A 17754-nucleotide genomic window follows, 5' to 3' on the forward strand; every position below is an offset into this window, starting at 1 on the left:
GGCACAAGAACGAAGCAGAACGAGCTGGGCAAATTTAAGGGAGAGAGACGTCTTTCCAGTCGGAGCAGCAGTTCGTGTGTGCGTAGATATCAAAGTTTGTCACCGAGCAATAAATATTTTAAACGCCCTACGCTGTCTCCTTGTTGACGGTGGTCTTGTCCAAGCTACGACTTTAAATGGCGTGTAGCGTACTAAATAGAGGGCGGACCTGAGTGGTTTGTGTGTGAAAATCTCGTGATTCCCTATCAGTCTTACTGAGCGAACGCCGCTCTGTAATCTGGTGTAATAGACACAGGACGGCGGAGTCTTCTCCAGCCTACAAAACTGGTAATCAGCCTAGAATCGCACGATACCACCTCCAACACTCGCTTCAATCTGGACCTAATACCTTACACTGCAGGAATGTAATTTGGATTATTATTCTTTGGATGTCTTGACAAAAACTAAGGTAAGGAATCATTTGAAAGGTTGTTTTAGACACACAGATTAAATTTCCTTGCAAGTCTCATGAGTAAAACCCTTCTGTATCTTTATATTTACTTTTGCCTCTGCTGCTTTTCTTGAATTTGGCTTCCTATGACACGCGAATTTTAAAGATTCCAGCTAGACTGTTCGTTTTCTGAGGAATGATTGCACCCAGCCGTGGCTCATTTGACCGAAGTACACTGAGGACAGCAGGTGTGTAAACGGGGCTCTTAACATTTGCTGAAAGTTAGAAACTTAAGAATCAATAATTGATCACGTATTTGTTTTTCCCGAGCGATCAACAACTAAACCGACTTTGCAGATCGTGAGACTGGATTTCTAGCCATAAAAGTGGTGCATTTTCTTAATGCATGATGACTTCCAATCCCAGAGCCGATCCCTCTCAGGGACCTGGTGATGATAGTGGAAAAACCCTTAGCTGCAGACAGAATGACTTTGATATTCGAAGGTCTTTGGGCATAAAGACGGCGTGCAGGTGCTTTTCAGTAGAAGTGGAGGAAAAGCCGCAAGGTTTCAGGTAGAGACGAGGAATCAAAATCAGTCGTGACAGGATTAAAAGAGATCATCTGGGTTAGGTAAACGGGATCCTTATTAAAAACATACTCTCGATCCGCCGGAATCCCTGCACATTGCGCGGAAAAAAAAAGAAGAAACGGTTCCCCCAAACCAGTGAATGGAGCCGTTTCTTATTGTATGTTAAAGGGAATATTGAAACTGCACAAAATGTAAAAAGAGACGTAGCCCATATTTAGTTGACTGCTTTCAACGGTTAGAACGCTCTGTACTTGCACGACTTCTTTCGGAAACGTACTTTATAAAATTTTAACAGTCTTCTTGTATATTGGGTAATTCTACTCTGTGAAAAGGGTACTTTTATAAAAGGTCCCGATGAATAAAATCATTGCACTTTACGCGGTAGCAGGTCGCGTTTCAGGCGAGAAAGCAATTTATTTGCTTGCTGCCTGCCGATGAGTGCGGACACCTCTTTTAATTCGCACTGTTTGAGTAAATAGCCCTTTGGAAAACTACGGCACTTTGATCTTTTTTCTACAAATTCAATTTTAGTTCGTTTTTTTTTGGGGGGGGGGGTCTGCTTATGAATTTGAACTGGATATACTGTACGGTAGATACCGAGTAGTTGTATTAACAGAAGTAACATGGAAGTAACTACTGTAGTTACAATTCAGTCGCTCCAAAAAAAAAGTCCGACTTCGTTTGCTTAAACGAAGAACTACCTTCAATGGCTGGAAGTACGCTACAGAGGTCAAAAGCTAGACTCCTGAAGTCCCGTGCGCTTGAAGCGTGTTGTAGATGATGTGTAATGAGGCGGAAGGGACTTGTGCTGTGAGGCGAGCGCTCCCCGCACAGAGGGTAGTGACAGGGACGGTTTACCGCAGGAGGCACCGGGCGGTTCTGGCGTGCGGAGAGCCAGCCCGAGTACTTCCACAGGCGAAGCTCTCCCTCGATTTTTTTTTTTTACCTCCAAAAAGGATTCAATGAAAATGTGATTTTTTTTTTTAATGGACACATTTTTAATATAATTTACCACTAAGAAAAAAAAGGAGCTTTATTGACACACACACACACAAACAAAGCTGCAAACGAAATCAAGTCATACAGTAGCTTTTCCCACTCTTCGACTTACATTTAATTGCGGGCAGTTGTAAGCAATTGTTTTTTTTTACCTTGGTAAAAAAAAAAGATGTCGGAGATGGGGTGTGTTGGAACTTTGTCTTGTTCCTGCCGCAGCTGTGCTGAAAATGTACAGGGCCACATTAGAGAAGCCAGCGGTGTCCGGGACTCGCAGTTCTTTCCTACTTACAGCACAAGCCCGAAGCCCGCGTAAGAGACGCCAGGCCTTTATTGCTGTAGTTAATACACATTGTGCCTTGAGAATATACATACCGTAAGAAGCATATATAAAATAACAAGCACGTACAGTAGGGTTCTCACCCATATAATAATGGACGTAACCCCATATACTGTATATACAGTATGTGTAGGGTTTTATTTTTGGAATTTGCATAACGGACGGCTGTCATGTGGTTTAAAAATAAGAACAGCATAGATTTAAATGGTAAAATAATTAAGGCAACGAGTGATGAGCCCATGCAATTATGTATACCTCTTTACTGATTGCACTGCTGATTGAGAAGCGTTTCGTGTCATCACCTTGTTTTCGGCACAACGAGGCCCACCGCTCCTTGTCGGAAGGCGTGTTTTTTAATATAAGATCAAGGTCTGAATTTTCATGTGCTGTGCTTGGTAATGTGTCTGGTAGTAACCTAATGTATTTAACGTTTTTAGGAATACATTTTAGAATTAAAGACATTATACTCACGTTTATCTCGTCGTAGGAAAGGCAACTACACAGTATAGCGCCTTATTACAAAGCAGATTCAAGCTCGCTGGTGACATAAATTATGTTCCTTAGATGTGAACAATATGATAACTGTCGTCAAAGTGAAAATTGTCCTTATTGAATCAGATGGGGATTATAACACACTGTGCTTTGCCACGCCATCATTATTTTAACTGACGTGTTCGTTGCGCGGGCTCTGGATTTGTACTGTATTTCTCGTCATTTTTCCATTGAATTCACTCGTTTTTTATTCCCAACACAAACACAAACCCTACTTAAAATAATCAAGAATAAGTTAAGGTTATCGGGCCTTGAAAACGGCTGATTATATTATTTTTCATTTCATACAAATCAATGGTACGACCTCCGTAAAATGGCCAGTTTCTGCTCAATGCTGTATTTATGCTGTTAATGCAGGGCCTGTATTTTCTGTTTTGGTTTTATGTCTCTTCATTGTGTCGTTTTTATTTTGTAGTTGGTCGCGACTTGCCGGCTAGTAGCTGTCCTTTTACACCAAGCAGAAACATGCAGAGGCGTTCAAAGTAAATGTTGCCTTAATGTCAAGAGAAGAGCGACTACAAAGCCAATTACAATTTCCAGAGACTAATTATTTAATGGGTAGATCATTCTAAAATAATTTTCTTTTGCTGCGTCTTCCTGTTTTCTGATTTCGATAGAATAGAACGTGCTGTGTAATATTTTAAACTGTTGCAACTGCTGACAATAAGAATGCTGTACAGAGAACAGTAAATATAAATATTTAAAACGTTTTATAAATTGCTTGCATTTTATAAAAAAGATTTGCAGTATAAAATTGATTTATAAAATTGTCCAGCTCGTTGTTATTCTTCACAAGAAAAACATACCAATGAAAGCTTGCTCTTCAAGTCTAAAGTTGACATACTGTACAGTACATATCTAAAATATTTTTTATAATTATTTGAAGGCAAATTTTCAAAAAATGAAATCAAAAGTGAAAACGTATATATTTTCAATTTTAAAATGTATATTATATAACGTACTATGTTTTTTACATTTTTTTGTGTTTTTTGAATTTGTGAGGAATATGTGTTTGCCAGTTCATCCTTATTGTCCACATGTCCTTCAGGCTGGTCCTCTGGCTGGTGCACATTGCAGTCTCTTGTTTTTCGTGGGTGCAATGTGTTCTGGAGAGGTTGCTCCTTCTAATCCACAGTTTAGGAATTCGGCTAATTTTTGAAAGAGTCTTTTTTTCAAAATACAGAACACAGGAAAAACGTGTGAGCCAGACACAATCACAGTCTTGTTGTCCTAGCTGATATCCCAGCTTCCTTCAAGAAATGGCTGGATGATCCTCAGATCAGTGAGCTGCTAGCAGCCGTATGAGCTACTGTAGGTGGGCTTAATGGCCTTCTCCTGCTTGTAACTCTTATGTGTTTCTAGGTACAGTATATCACTGGACTGTGGCAGGATGATTCCATTAAAAAAGGTACATTTAATTTGGAGCATAATAATTTAATAGCCACTCTAGGTTTTAGTTCCCTTTTAAATTTCCATATTTTAAAATGGTTTAATATCCGTTACTCTAATATTAAAAAATACATGTAATTGGCATGAAACCTGCAAGAGACAGCAATAGTATTTTCACAGAAGAAGAAGGTGAATTTGACCATTTAGACCGCGTCTCTGAAGACGTTTGAGGAGGCCGTGAGCGGAGCAGACAGAAGCTTCCTGAGCTCCTTGAAAAGCAGCAGGAAGGAAGGGCAGGAGACGAGAGTTGGTCTCTCTCCATGTGGCCTTCTGAGGTCTTGTGCCACAGTCTGGCCGCCCACTGACTTCTGTGGTCTGAGGTGGGAAAGCGTAGCAGGCTGTGGTAAAGATATACTTCCACTGGGAATATTGCTGACCTCCACAGCTTAAATATGGATAAATAGGATTGGTGGTAAAGTCACTGGAATGGGCGACATCGCAAAGAGCTGATTGGTTCCAGAGAGAAACATTTTTTTCTCCTGGAAGAAGAAACGTGATGGTTATAAATGGAGAGACAGAAGTTGTTTCGGGAATTAAGTATTGCAGCCAAGGTTATATAGTTCAGGCTTATTTACCATATGTATTAAACTCTCCAGTAATTCTTAATTACTAAAATAATTCTTTATTTCTCTAGCATTTTCAAATAGTAGGGCTGGTTCTACTTTTTTAATTTTTCTTGGCAGTATTGCTGTTACTTAAGCTTGAACAATGGTGTGCACCAAATCATTGCTGAACATGTCGTGAATTTCAAATAAAAAAGTATTCCTTCATTCAGGCTAGATTAAGTGCCTCTCAGGTTTCATGATCTTTCACAGCCCCATCTCCTCCCCCAGAGGCCTCACAGACAGGCCAAACCAAGGTCTCCATAGGGATTGCATGTACAGTAGCTTCTCAGTGGGACATATCCTGTACATACAGTATAAGTGAACACGATGCTATCTATAGTTTAGCCTTTTCACCCCTTACTTCTGCTTCTTCGGTGCAGTTCTTTTAACAAAGGAAGAGCAAACACATCGATGTCAAAGAGATGTGACTGATGCCACGACGAGTATCAGTTACAAGAATTCAATAGCTCTCTGCTTGAGTTAAATTAACTATGCAAGGCAGGTGGTTAAAGTTCTGCATTATATTTCTCATTATTGGAACCTTCCTGGTTGGTTCGCCTATTGTCTTGAAGAAATGGCTACCCACGCCTGTGAGAGGACAGAGGGGAATTTTCTATGCATATTAAGTTGCACTTTGTATATTACCATGGAATATGAGCACCTCTATTGTAATGCTCGGATCACTTAGCCTAGTAGGAAACCAGTGTGGTATCTAAATGATTTTTCTAAATGATCAGATTAGGTTAATCTTAACGTATAAAGCAAATATGCAGTTTAACATATCAGCTGGGGTTTTAGATGTCTACACAAATAGATCACTTAGTGTTCTGATAATTGTAGTTGAAAGGCTGAATTTTCCAACCTCGTGAAGTGCACATGAGTTTTTTGTACATTTTGTAAGAATAACTTTACTGTTTGCATTGATGTTATAAATATACAGCACAAGATAGGTAATTTAAATATATACTGTACACACTGAGCTTGATTAGATTGTGTTTGTCAAGATGTACATTGTTTTATTAAACATTAGTTTCAAGTTCTAAATGGATGTTGGAGGGTAGAATGATGATTAAATAAGTCTAAGCCTTTTTTTTTTGTTTTTATCTCCACAGCCACAACAAAATCTATAAATATAACATATTGATATACAATAGTAAATGCAAAGTGTATTTGCTTAAAATATGAAAGCATTAGAGATCCACAGTGTCCATAGAGATATCAGTATAATCTTCTGTCAAGTGTGAAGAGCTATACAGTATCTGTATAAATTAAGTTATAATTCATACAGATTATTACATTAAAACACTGATTTTTTTATTGCAAAAAGATGATGTTTCACAATTATTCGATTATAAGAAAGGATTAGAGACTTGTAAACGATGAAGAATATTAATGGGTCATCATCTGAATCTTCATTTTTTATCAAGGAATTAACATGCCCCAAAGGGAAAGAAAAAACAACATTGTTTTATCTGGCTTTCAAATGTATGTGGAGTGGGAGATTTGAATTAATTGGTGGTATGTAGGTGGACATATGTATTTTAACTGTTTTAAAGTTCTTTCTTCGCATTGAATTTCTGGTGGAAAGCCTTTAATTTTCTCGTCATCAGATAAAAAAGCACTGCAGTATTGATTGATAGCTGTGTCTGCTATGAGAATAATGTGGGTAATTTTCAGAGTAGATGACCGATAACACAAAAGAACCTTTTGAGAAAATAGCTGGAAAACTTTTAATTAGATTTTGATACCAGCTGTTTTAACTCTTTCATGGATGCTGAGAAGTGATCTCACTTGTATTTGGTATTCATTCTTGAATATGTACTGACACATCTACCCCCAAGAAGAAAATACTGCCATTTTCACACACTTGAAAAGGATGAAATGGTAGATAGAAGAACTTGAGCTGGAGCTCAGAACAGAAGAAGGGAGAATTGAATATACAGTATTTCTGATATTACTAGTTTTATGTTTTGAATTTGTTAATGCCTAAACATCATCAGACGCATGCATTGTGTAATTAATGAAATGAAAGTACAATCCCTCACAGTCTGTTTCTTTTTTGTGCAGTTGTGATATTGGAGAGTCTGGATGAAGACATTTACATCCTATGGACTAAACTGTTTCCAAGCCAATATGAAGACTGATGTGTTTATTTTGATCAAAGTCAAAAGAATCATCACTCCAGGAAGTCCACTCTGTCCCCTGTCGCCGGCTGTGTGATCTGAGGATAACCTCCAATATTCTGCTCACTGGCAGCAGAATCAATTTTTTTTCCTCACTGTCTTGCTTCTCTTCTGTGCTCGGAATTAAAGCTGGTGCACTTTTGGGCTCTGATGAATTTTGTTTGGACATCCTGGGTAATTTCAATGGCCTTAGTGCTAATGCTCACTTTTTAATTTTCCACTATTCCTTTAAAAAAGAATATTTTTAGAGATTTTATCCAGCACATTGCTTAACCAGTGTCAAATTTTGCAGCTGTTGGATATATTGGATTATATCTTCAAAACATATTCAATGGTATCTTGCTGTTAAGGATTATTGCTTCCTAGTTTTTCTGTTTACAATGAATCCCATCTGCTTTTCACTTAAGGTGCATTTGCTGCTCAGTGCATTGTTAGGCCTGTGTCTTGGCCTGGAGTTTGCAGGGACTCCCGGCCAGTGGGCCCGCTACCTTCGCTGGGATGCCAGCACACGAAGTGACTTAAGTTTCCAGTTCAAAACAGATGTTTCCACTGCCCTGCTTCTCTATTTCGATGATGGCGGATACTGTGATTTCCTCCAGCTGATGGTAGTTGAAGGCAAGTTGCAGCTACAATTCAGCATTGATTGTGCAGAGACCACCATTGTCTCGGATAAAAGGGTCAATGACAGCAACTGGCACTTTGCCATGGTCAGCAGGAACAACCTGAGAACTGTCCTGGTGGTGGACAGCGAAACAAAAGCGGACGAGGTCAGGCCGGAGAGGCAGTACATGAAAATCGTTAGCGACCTGTTCATCGGAGGAGTTCCGCAGGATATCCGCTCACCCGCTTTGACACTGCCCTCGGTCAAAAACCAGTCCCCGTTCAAGGGAGTTATCACAGACCTGAAGTACGGGAACAAAGAGCCCACACTGCTCAGCAAACGAATGGTCAGCTTGGACATGGAAGGCATGTGCTCAGAAAACCTCTGTGAAAATGGTGGGAGTTGCTCAGTGGTCAAAGGGGAACCAAAATGTGATTGTTCTAATACAGGATATATTGGACAATTTTGCAGTGAAGGTAAGCACAGTACTTTTTTCTAATGATATGTCATTTTTACCTGTGAACCAGAGGCACTGGGGTGAGGTAATATCTTCCTCACTGCCCTCCACATTCCAGCTACCTGGCTGTTCTCGCTACCTCTTAATTTGATATTTTCTCCCTTGAAGGCAGATGGAGTGATTGCTCAGTCTTCTGAATGTCTTGGTCCTCCCCCTGAATATAGAGCCACAAGTCTCTTTCGACATGCAGATTTTAAAAGAAGTCTTTATTGATTCAGATGTCATCTTTTGGCTTCTTCTGTTGCTATTTTATGCATACCCACAACACATAAGAGGTGCAGCTGTCTGGCTGTTCGCTCACTGCGTGGTTCGTTAACGTTGAAAAATAAATCTGGATGTTTCATATTTAATCCATATCAACTATTATGTCAGAAGTTGACATAAATTGCAGCTTTTCCTTTGATTACTGTATGTAATAAAGCTTCTTATTACCGAGGACTATAAGGTGCAATGGAGGAATCTTGTTTTACCTGTTTTTATTTAGTCCCAACCTTTTCCTTCATCTACAGATTTTATTCAAGGGAAATTGCTGTGGATCTTGCTTTCAGGATTCTTAAAACAGCTAATTTTTTCACACAGGATCCAACAGTCTATACTTGTATTTGATGTTCTGTCATATTTTATTGAAGTACCTTTCCTCTGGGGGTGTTTAGCACGATCTGTTTCATTTTTTCTGATGCTGCAATCAATATATTTTAAACTGTACCAGAAGACTGCTCTGACTTTATGAGAAAGGACGTTTTCTGGTGTCAAAGTTCAGGTCTTGACTGTGTTTATAAATCACAAATCCACACACATGGAAAATGTTTGTTATTCATGCTGCATATTTTTCTTAAGATGCGAATAAATTTTAATTTTATTGATTTATGAATAAGGGCAATGTTGAATATTGCATTTATCTGCAACAGCACCATATTCTACAGACCCATTAAAGCAGCCACACCTGATTTCTGGCACAGAAAAAAGGACCCTTTGTTATTGTCTTCAGCTCTAGTCATTTAGCCATGTCACAATTTATGTATTGAAAATCATCTTATTAATAGATATCTTTTGCTTTTAATCTGAGAAGTCACATTATTGTTTGTAAGTTGTCAAAATACCGTGTTTAAAAACCTGCAACAGGAATTAATTATTGTATACAACTTGTGCTGAAGGACAGTTTTCTGCATTTCTCAGATATTTTATTACCGTTCTGGGAATGGCCTGAAAGCCCTCTGAGATCTCTCCTTTGGAAGCCAAGTAGCCCGTCGGCTGCATTACTGACCTGTGCACTTGGCTATTTGTTCTCTCTGGCCAAAGGTGGCAGTCCTGAGTGTTTATCATCGAGGGCTATTTATTGTTTATTTTACTTTGTTCTCTTCTGATGATGAATGATGTTTCTTTTCTTATTAATGTATATTGATGAAGTGCACATTGCAAAATTGAACTTTGAGCAATTGCCATTTTATGCATGTACTATACCTGGGATTGACCTATGTTTTGAAAGTTCACTGAGTATTTCAAAAGTGTCAGATTATAAAAGATGATTATTGCCCAATATTTTCTTTTCAGGTTTGTGTACATTTCAGTCGCAGGTCTCCTCCATGATGCAGAGAAAAAAAAAGTGGAAGCTGAGCATTGAACAGCATTTAAAATTATCTTAAGCTTTTCAAATAGCTACAATATAAACTGTAAATACTGTAAACGTTTTATTAAAAATAATTCTGATTAAAAGTGTGTAAGGTCATTTTGATGTTGAGAAACAAATCTCAACTCCAGATTTTTTTTTCGTTGAACCATGTTTAGATCCTGCAAGTTTTACAGAAATCAGAAGGTACTGACTGGGTTTTAATTAAAATTATCTTTTCCCTCTTCTTCTTTCATCAAGGGTTTGCTGTTAAGATATTCCTTTTCAATGAAACAGTATCCTTCTTTGTTTATTTTCATCACTTAATCAATGAGGGCCTGGTCCATTTCAATTCACAGCCAAAGGTGGTGTTTGAAAGGTGTACTGTAGCTCAGGATGCTGTATGCAGAATGTCAGGAGTAAGCCTATTAACCATTAATACAAGAGGGCTTTTGTGACAGTTTCTCTTCATGAGATGAAAGCATTTTTCCATGATTGAAAGTGAAATGTACTCTTTGGCTTTAACGAAATGGGCAGTAGTAGCCTAGATGACAGTGTGGCCTCGACCATGATATTTCCATTGCAGACACATACAGTAATACCTGAGACTCAAAATTGCACCTTTCTGATTTCTTGTTCTTTGAAAACCTAAAATTGCACAAATGTGTTTTGATCAAACAAAATGTACTGTATGCACCAGGTAAGTTTGCAATTTAGTTACCTATGTCTCCATTGACTTGTAAATGAGTCAGGCAACATGACCAATAATCAGTCCAAAATGGCTTTTTTGACCTCCTCCCTTTTAATTGTAACAAATGGATTTTTAACTGTTGTCAGTGATGTGGATATGGGTGTCTTCTGGTAGGGTGGGGCCACAGAGTGGGTCATCTTTGAGCACCTCTGCCTTCCAAAGGGGTGGTCATTCATGTCCAGAAATCAGCGTCTGACCGTGTTTCCCGGTGCAAACATTCGCATTGAAATATTTGTTAAAATTAAAAGGGGTGATGGATTTATATATAGACTGCCCTACAGTATATGCTGCCTGTTGAGTCTGTTTCCGTGCCGTGTTCCATTTTGTCTGGTTATCTGCGTTAGACTGCTGCCGTGGCTGTAAAGCTGCTTGTCCCAATGGCATGTCCCTTTCCAGTGGAGGCAGAGCTGTTACAGACTGTGCTGCTTTTGCAGGCTGGTAGCAGATACGTGGAGAGCAGTGGACAGGTGGTTCAAGTTGATTTATTGTATGTGTGCCTTTTCGTCTTGTAATGTTGGCTCAGTGCTGCAGTGTACTGATAGGAGGCTTGGAGTAAAATAAAAAATAAAAGCGTTTTTAACGGGCTGAAGTCGTTAACACAGGTTCTGATAATAAAAATAGAATTGTTTACAGGATCATCTGCGATTTATGCTGAGGGCTGAGGAATACAGTACTGTAAATGTTTAAGCATGTAGGCATAAGTACAGTACACACAAGTCAAAAAGTACTCACCCCAGCTCTTTTGAAGGGGAAAAACAAGAACCGTTAGGCTTAGAGCTGTTTTTATACGGAAAGGGAATTCATTTTGAATTTGCAATCAGTTCCTGCCCACTGTTAACCAATCTCTTCACCCACTCTTACTGTGGCAGTACAGAAAAGTGATTGTTCTCCTGCTGTTTTAGGGCCAAGTTAATCCCCACATTAATTGATACAGCTGTTAGTTCACTAAGCGATGAGTACAGTACTTAAAAGGAAGGACAGAAATGTGCTGATTGTACAACCTTCAGACAAACGCAGAAGCCTGAACTTTACTGTATAAATATATTGGTCTAAATAATAAATAAATTGGTCTTTTTTATTCAGAATGTGAGAAGTTTACTTTAATTAAATATCTACCCTCTGAATTTTTAATTAATGCAATACTGTAGATCATAATGTTATATTTAGGCATTTTATTTATGCTACATGATGAAAATAAAATCTCTGTTAACTTTATCCTTCAAGATAGTGCCACGTTGAGCTCTTATTTGTGTACAGAGCTGCAGGTACAGTATCTAATGATTCTGGATACAAGCAGATGGCCCAGATATTGTCAGAAATATTTGCTTCAGATAAAATGTATGCCTGGTATGCTGTAATGATTGAGATAGCCACAGTTGATATTATCTGAAAATCTGTATAATCGGAAGGCAGATTAAAATAATAAACATTTGGCAATAAAACAGATTTTCAGTCTGCTGTTTTGTGCAAAGCACAGCATATTAAGAAGTCACTGTACTGTAACTGAGATTGAAACCAGACATTGCAGACTGTGTGTACTTTCTGATTAAATACTTCAGGCTGCCTAAAAATGGCTGAATTTAGAAATGTAGGTTTACAAAATTGTTTAAATGGAAAATTGTGTTGCTAAGGTGTAATTTACAGAGAGCAGAACTTCTCCAAAATGGAAAACATTATGAAATGATTAAGTCATTTCTGTAGTTTATTTTAAAATTGGATAGTTTTGTTAATAAGAATGCAGGAAGGGATTTTATATGCTAGCTAATTAATAAAAATATACAAATAAATGCAGACTGTTGGATGAAAAAATATGGCAGACACTTCAATCCACATGCATAGATTTCTTGAGTTAAGTGATCATAGCAGGAGCCTGAACAGAAGTCTTGCCCTTTGTTGACAGGATGGTTGCATAGCCTAGTGCACAGGGCAGGGTTAAATTGGACTTTGTCAGAATGTTCTGGGTGGTAACAGAAATAACCAAAAGAATGGGGTTAGAGAGGATGCTATGAGGATGGCTCGAAAGTGACTGTTTTGACAAGAGGGATATTAACAGTACCTTGTTTGCTTGTGCAACGTTTTTACAAAATTCAAAATCTGCATAAATTCTCTTTATATCCTTTAAAGGTTGACTGCGGAAGCTAGTGTCTATATGCAACATCACTGCCAGTCTGTACTTTATCTAACCCACCTGAATTATGAGATTTTGAAAAGAAATCAGAATGCAAAAATATTTTGCAAGCAAACAAGTTAACAGATGAGAGGGAGTAAATATACTGAGCTATCTGGAACAGAGTGCTAATTCCTAGCTTTATTACTGGGATTATTCCTTTTCCCCAATGGGAATAAAACTGGGATCCTAAATGCACTCCTAGATAAGACTTACTGTAGTTGCTGGATTTTTTTATTGTGGGCTAGAGAACAGTGATAATCAGAACATTGCACAAATGATGGAGCATTTTTAGCTTTTATTCACATGTATGAATTTAAATTTCAGTAGGTTCCCCTTCCTCATTTTTTAAACTTTTTTTTGCACAAATGCTGTTTTGTAAAATCGTGTGCAATTGTAATTCATTTCACTGATTTTTGTTTTCTAGTTTAATAGTGTTTAGATTTAGTGCTACCCTAGTACAGTAGGTACAGGGATGTCAGTTAGAATATGTTCTGGGTAGAATCCTGTGGGTAGAACATTACTGCGATACATCAAACAAGAACCCCAAGCAGAAGTGTCTCTTTTTGCAGTACTTGTGAGAAATGAGCATGTAGCACTCCAATTGTTCTGCCTGTCGCTGGGAATTGAAAAGAGAGACACTCCCCCCCAAAAAAACATACATTTGACATTTGTGATCAGCAGCAATTAGTCAGGGGTATTACTGGGCTTGAATTGTGGAAGCAGCAGTAAAAAGCATTATTTTTTAAAACTATTACAAGTGCTTTTAAAGTGCTCAAGAAAGATGACGAAAACAGATTAACTAAAGAGGCTACAGCCTGTAATGGAGATGAATGTTCATGAGTTTGTCATGTCAGAGTTCAAGGATTTTAAACTTAATTGCTTCCAGAGTAAATTAATATCTAATAAATCACTGATTTCTAAATACTAAAAGCATCTAATGGGTTAGGACCTAATGAGTTTCTTGTAATTTTCCTCAGTTAATGACTGTTTGTGCAGAGGAGGAACTTCTTGTCAAAGTACTGTAACTTGAGGAAAGCCCTTGACAGACAGTCGTTCTTCTGAGCAAGTACTACTTTGCACTCTTCATGCTAGGGTACCAAGCCCAACGTTTCTTCTACTTGTAGAGTGCTCTCGTACAGAATGTCAATATGTCCCCCTTTGATCAACGGGGAATTTGTTAAAAACAGAGAATTGGAAACACCTCTTTACTCAAAGAGTTGTGGGTGTCTAGAACTGGATTCCCAGCCGTGTGGTTGAGGCCAAAGCTCTGAGGTCCTTTGAGAAACAGGTGGATACAATTTTATATTCAGCTGTTAAACTACCAAATGAGCGAGATGGAAAGAATGGGTCCCTCTCATTTTCAGATGTCAACCCATGTTCTTAATAAACAAAACCAAATAGAAACCATCCTGAACTCTGGTGTTGTTAAGGGTTAAATTAAGCTTTACAGTGAAACCAGAGATTCTATGCTGTTCAAAGTTAAACAAGTGTAGGCAACAGAGCGTTTAAAGCTCTTTCAAGTTTCTAAGTCATGTAAAATAGATATACTAAAAAATCACTATGCAACAGTTTTGAAACTTTCTGGGTTAGAACAGCCTTAATACCGTGTACAATAATAGATACTGCTTTGGTTGTGCTGCTCCCCTGTCCACTAACAACAAACCAAAGAGTTCCCTAATGCTTAGTAGTAAAGATGTACAGGAGAATGTTGCTGGCAGAACAAAGGACTATATTAACATAATAAAGTTATGTTTATTAATCTTTTAACCAGCCTTTAGTGTTCATTTACCCACTAAACAACAAACTCATGAGAGTGGCTTCCTCAGGTTTCTCACCTTGATAAGGGTTGTGAAATGCTTTACCAGAGCTCCTATCTGTGCCACATGCTCGCTGGATTGGGACGTTTCTTGTTTGTTGTGAACACTGCAAACAAGACTGAGACCTTTGCATTACAGTAACTTAATTGATTTACTCCTGGTGCAGTACAGTATATGAGTTGAAATGGAACAAGGCATTTATAACTGATGGAATAATGCCAATGAAAGCTAGGACGCTGTCAAAATGTACCCTACAGGTATGTGTCTGCAATGAAAATAAATTGGACAGGTAAAGGTTTTGTGGATAGTACTGTTATACACAAGCCCCACAACATCATAAATTCATTTCCTCTTTGAAGGAGCATGTTCTACAACTTGCTGGAATTTATGGACAAAATTGTATGTGGGGAAATTTGTGGTATACAGGAAACAGAATATTGTGCAATATTCTTAATGTTACCTTTCTGAGTTTTTCTATTGGGTTTTGACAGAATTGATCTGGTTCCAAGATGTTGGACAGATAAAATGATATCTTTCTCAGGTGATTTGTAGACATGCATAGTGATAAGATGTCACTTGCATGAAGGCAGGTGTGTCAATTTTGCATGAAAGTATTTCCATGCAAAAACATGTGCCGTGTGTTTCTAATGCTGAAAATCTTCTCCGTCTCTCTTTCTCCTCTTTTTTTTTTAAACGCAACAGCAGAAGTCAACAATATTCCAGGTGAGTTGTCATGAGTCCTGGAGCACTTTTTTCATGTTGATTTCACTATAATGAGCTGGTTCACCTTCCTGTCACGACTCTAATTAAATACATTGGGGAAAATAAATGCTGTCAGAAAATGTGAGATTTTAGCTTCACAGTAATATCACGAGACCTTTGGAATGTTTACTGTAGTGAAATAGTCCTGTTTGTTTTGGGAAAGGTACAAAATGACATAGGATATTACTAAAACAAGAATAAACCTCATGTAGAATAACCAGTACCTACATCAGGTTTCAATCAGAAAGATTAAAAAGAAAATGATAAAATAAAAGGCATAATCAGTTATACCTTTGATAAAAGACAAACTGCTTTCAAATAAGTCAGTACACTTCTTCATTGGTTTGATCTAGTAATTAACCTGGGATTATACTATTTGAATAATAATTGCATACAAGCTGATTTCCCATTTTAAATACAAATGAACAGGTTAATTGCACATAAAGGTGAGGAGATTGATCCAAAGATGACAAAGCAGATGCTCTACCATTGCTACATGGGAAATCTTTTCATATTTTTTAATTGAATATCTTAACACAATTGTATATTCAATATTTAATATTCTACTAATTGAATGTTTGGAAAAATGCATCAATCAGCCATCAATATCTCATGTCTCATTTTAAAGTTAATTTATTTGAGATTGAATAGGTGTTAATAGCCATTATCTTATTAGCTTGCAGAGTATTTTTCCTTAAAAGAAATGGCCAGATAATAGTAGTTTTGCCAAACCTGTGGAAGTGTATTCAAAAACCATGGTTAAATGTGTAGTGAAAGGCATACATAATTTAATTTAAATAAATTATCTAAAAAATCAATATACTTAATACAGTATTTAATTAGTGTCTGCCTTGTACCATTTATAATGAAATGCAGGACCTTTAATATAGCTTATGTGCTTTTAACATCCTTTTATATAATGAAATGAATTCCAAGAAAAATTCAAGTTACTGGGTTTGCTAGTAATGCAAGGAGATACTTGTAGCTTCTGCAAGAAGCCTATACTGTAGCTAAATCTTTTCAGACCTCTGTGAAGGGTTTTTCTTTTAGCATGATGGATGCCATGCTTTGCCTTACAAAGCATGTGACATCGCAATACCAAAAGTATTGAATGGGTGTTTCAGCTGTTCTTTCTTTCACTTAAAGGTTTCGCACATCTGATGATGGCCGAACAAGGTATGCTTTCTTTCTTTTCTTCCTGCTCTCCTTCTTAATTTTCTCTGCTATTTGATTTTGTAACATACTGTAAATGCTTGAACATCTATCCCTTGGATAGGTGGTCCACATGTTTCTTGTGTGCATTTGGTTTTAATACACGATTTGTGCAAAGTGGTGAGCTTTGACTGAGTTCTTCAAGCATGGCCATAAAAATACTGTGCAAACTATACATTTTGCTGAAGTGCAATGCTATTCACACTTGATTTAATTACAGTACAGAATTGGTAATGTGTTTAAGGTGGTCGCATGCATGATCTCAGCTCATTAAAATTTGAAATTAAAATCTAGTTTTGTGTGAATTACAACTGGAAAAAAGATGCATTTCAAATTTCACCAGGGTATGCACTGCTGCACTTGAAATCACTTGTGCTAATTCGATTTGGTTGCATTATGTGAGTTTGCCATTGCATGTGTAGAGTGTTTTCGTTTGCTGTCAAGTGTGCTTTCACAGTTCTTAACTCCACATTGCTACAGTAGACTTCGGTAGTGATGTATGTGCCTATGAGTTGATGACAACTGTTCTCTTCCTCAATCTTGATCATATTTTATCCTTCCCCTTTCTTGTTGCTCTTCAATTCTGGATATCATGCATACTTTTCCATATGGAACCCCACTCTTCTGTTTCTGTAGGTAGAAGCAAAGGTAGATCTCTCTTTAATTACCTTCTTTGCAATTGCTGTTAAAACACAAAATTATTTCAGCTCAGTTTTTTTTCTGTTTTTGCAGTGTGATTTACTCTGACCTGTGGTCTTGAAAGAATGCTGAGTTTTTTATTTAAACTGCGTGTATACTGTGTGTATATACAGTACTGTACAGCATATAACATATATAAATGAATAATACAGTATGTGAGTTTGATTTTTATACTTACTGTTTTTTTTTGTACAAATGTATTGCTTTCCAGTATTGTATATTCATGCCTTATGCATAATGTTGGCTGTTGTGGAGCTGGTTGTTTTAATTTAAAATCATGAAGAAGCCTTCACCAAAACAGGGAGTCTACTATAAGTTACAGTTCTAAGTTACAGTTGGTGTGTAATGTACAGTCATCGTTCAACAGGTACTGCAATGAGCCTACTGAATATGGCATCTTCGGTGGCTGGGACTATCACTGCCCTGTTCTAAAGAAAATGTCAGAAAACTGTCAACTAGTGCAGTAAATGTTAA

General features: G+C 37.6%; 1 protein-coding gene across 50 annotated transcripts in view; it reads left to right on the forward strand.

Moving 5' to 3' along the window:
* The first annotated feature begins 229 nt into the window (after window positions 1-229).
* Window positions 230-17754, forward strand: part of nrxn3a (neurexin 3a) — a 387994-nt gene continuing 370469 nt past the window's right edge. For 21 of the 50 annotated variants that reach the window (XR_001478764.2, XR_001478767.2, XM_015350360.2 and 18 more), the window contains exons 1-5: window positions 231-448; window positions 7030-8222; window positions 15310-15330; window positions 16516-16545; window positions 17218-17229. Coding sequence is in view for 44 of the 50 variants with exons in the window: in XM_015350360.2 (XP_015205846.1) it covers window positions 7526-8222; window positions 15310-15330; window positions 16516-16545; window positions 17218-17229 (760 nt within the window). In the remaining 6 variants the exon portion in view is untranslated. Of the gene's footprint in view, window positions 449-7029; window positions 8223-15309; window positions 15331-16515; window positions 16546-17217; window positions 17230-17754 lie in introns of those variants that run through there. The other 29 variants (XM_015350362.2, XM_069192990.1, XM_015350369.2 and 26 more) reach the window with 7 other exon arrangements.

The sequence above is a fragment of the Lepisosteus oculatus genome, chromosome 8 (genome assembly GCF_040954835.1).
Source record: "Lepisosteus oculatus isolate fLepOcu1 chromosome 8, fLepOcu1.hap2, whole genome shotgun sequence".
Lineage (NCBI taxonomy): Eukaryota > Metazoa > Chordata > Actinopteri > Semionotiformes > Lepisosteidae > Lepisosteus > Lepisosteus oculatus.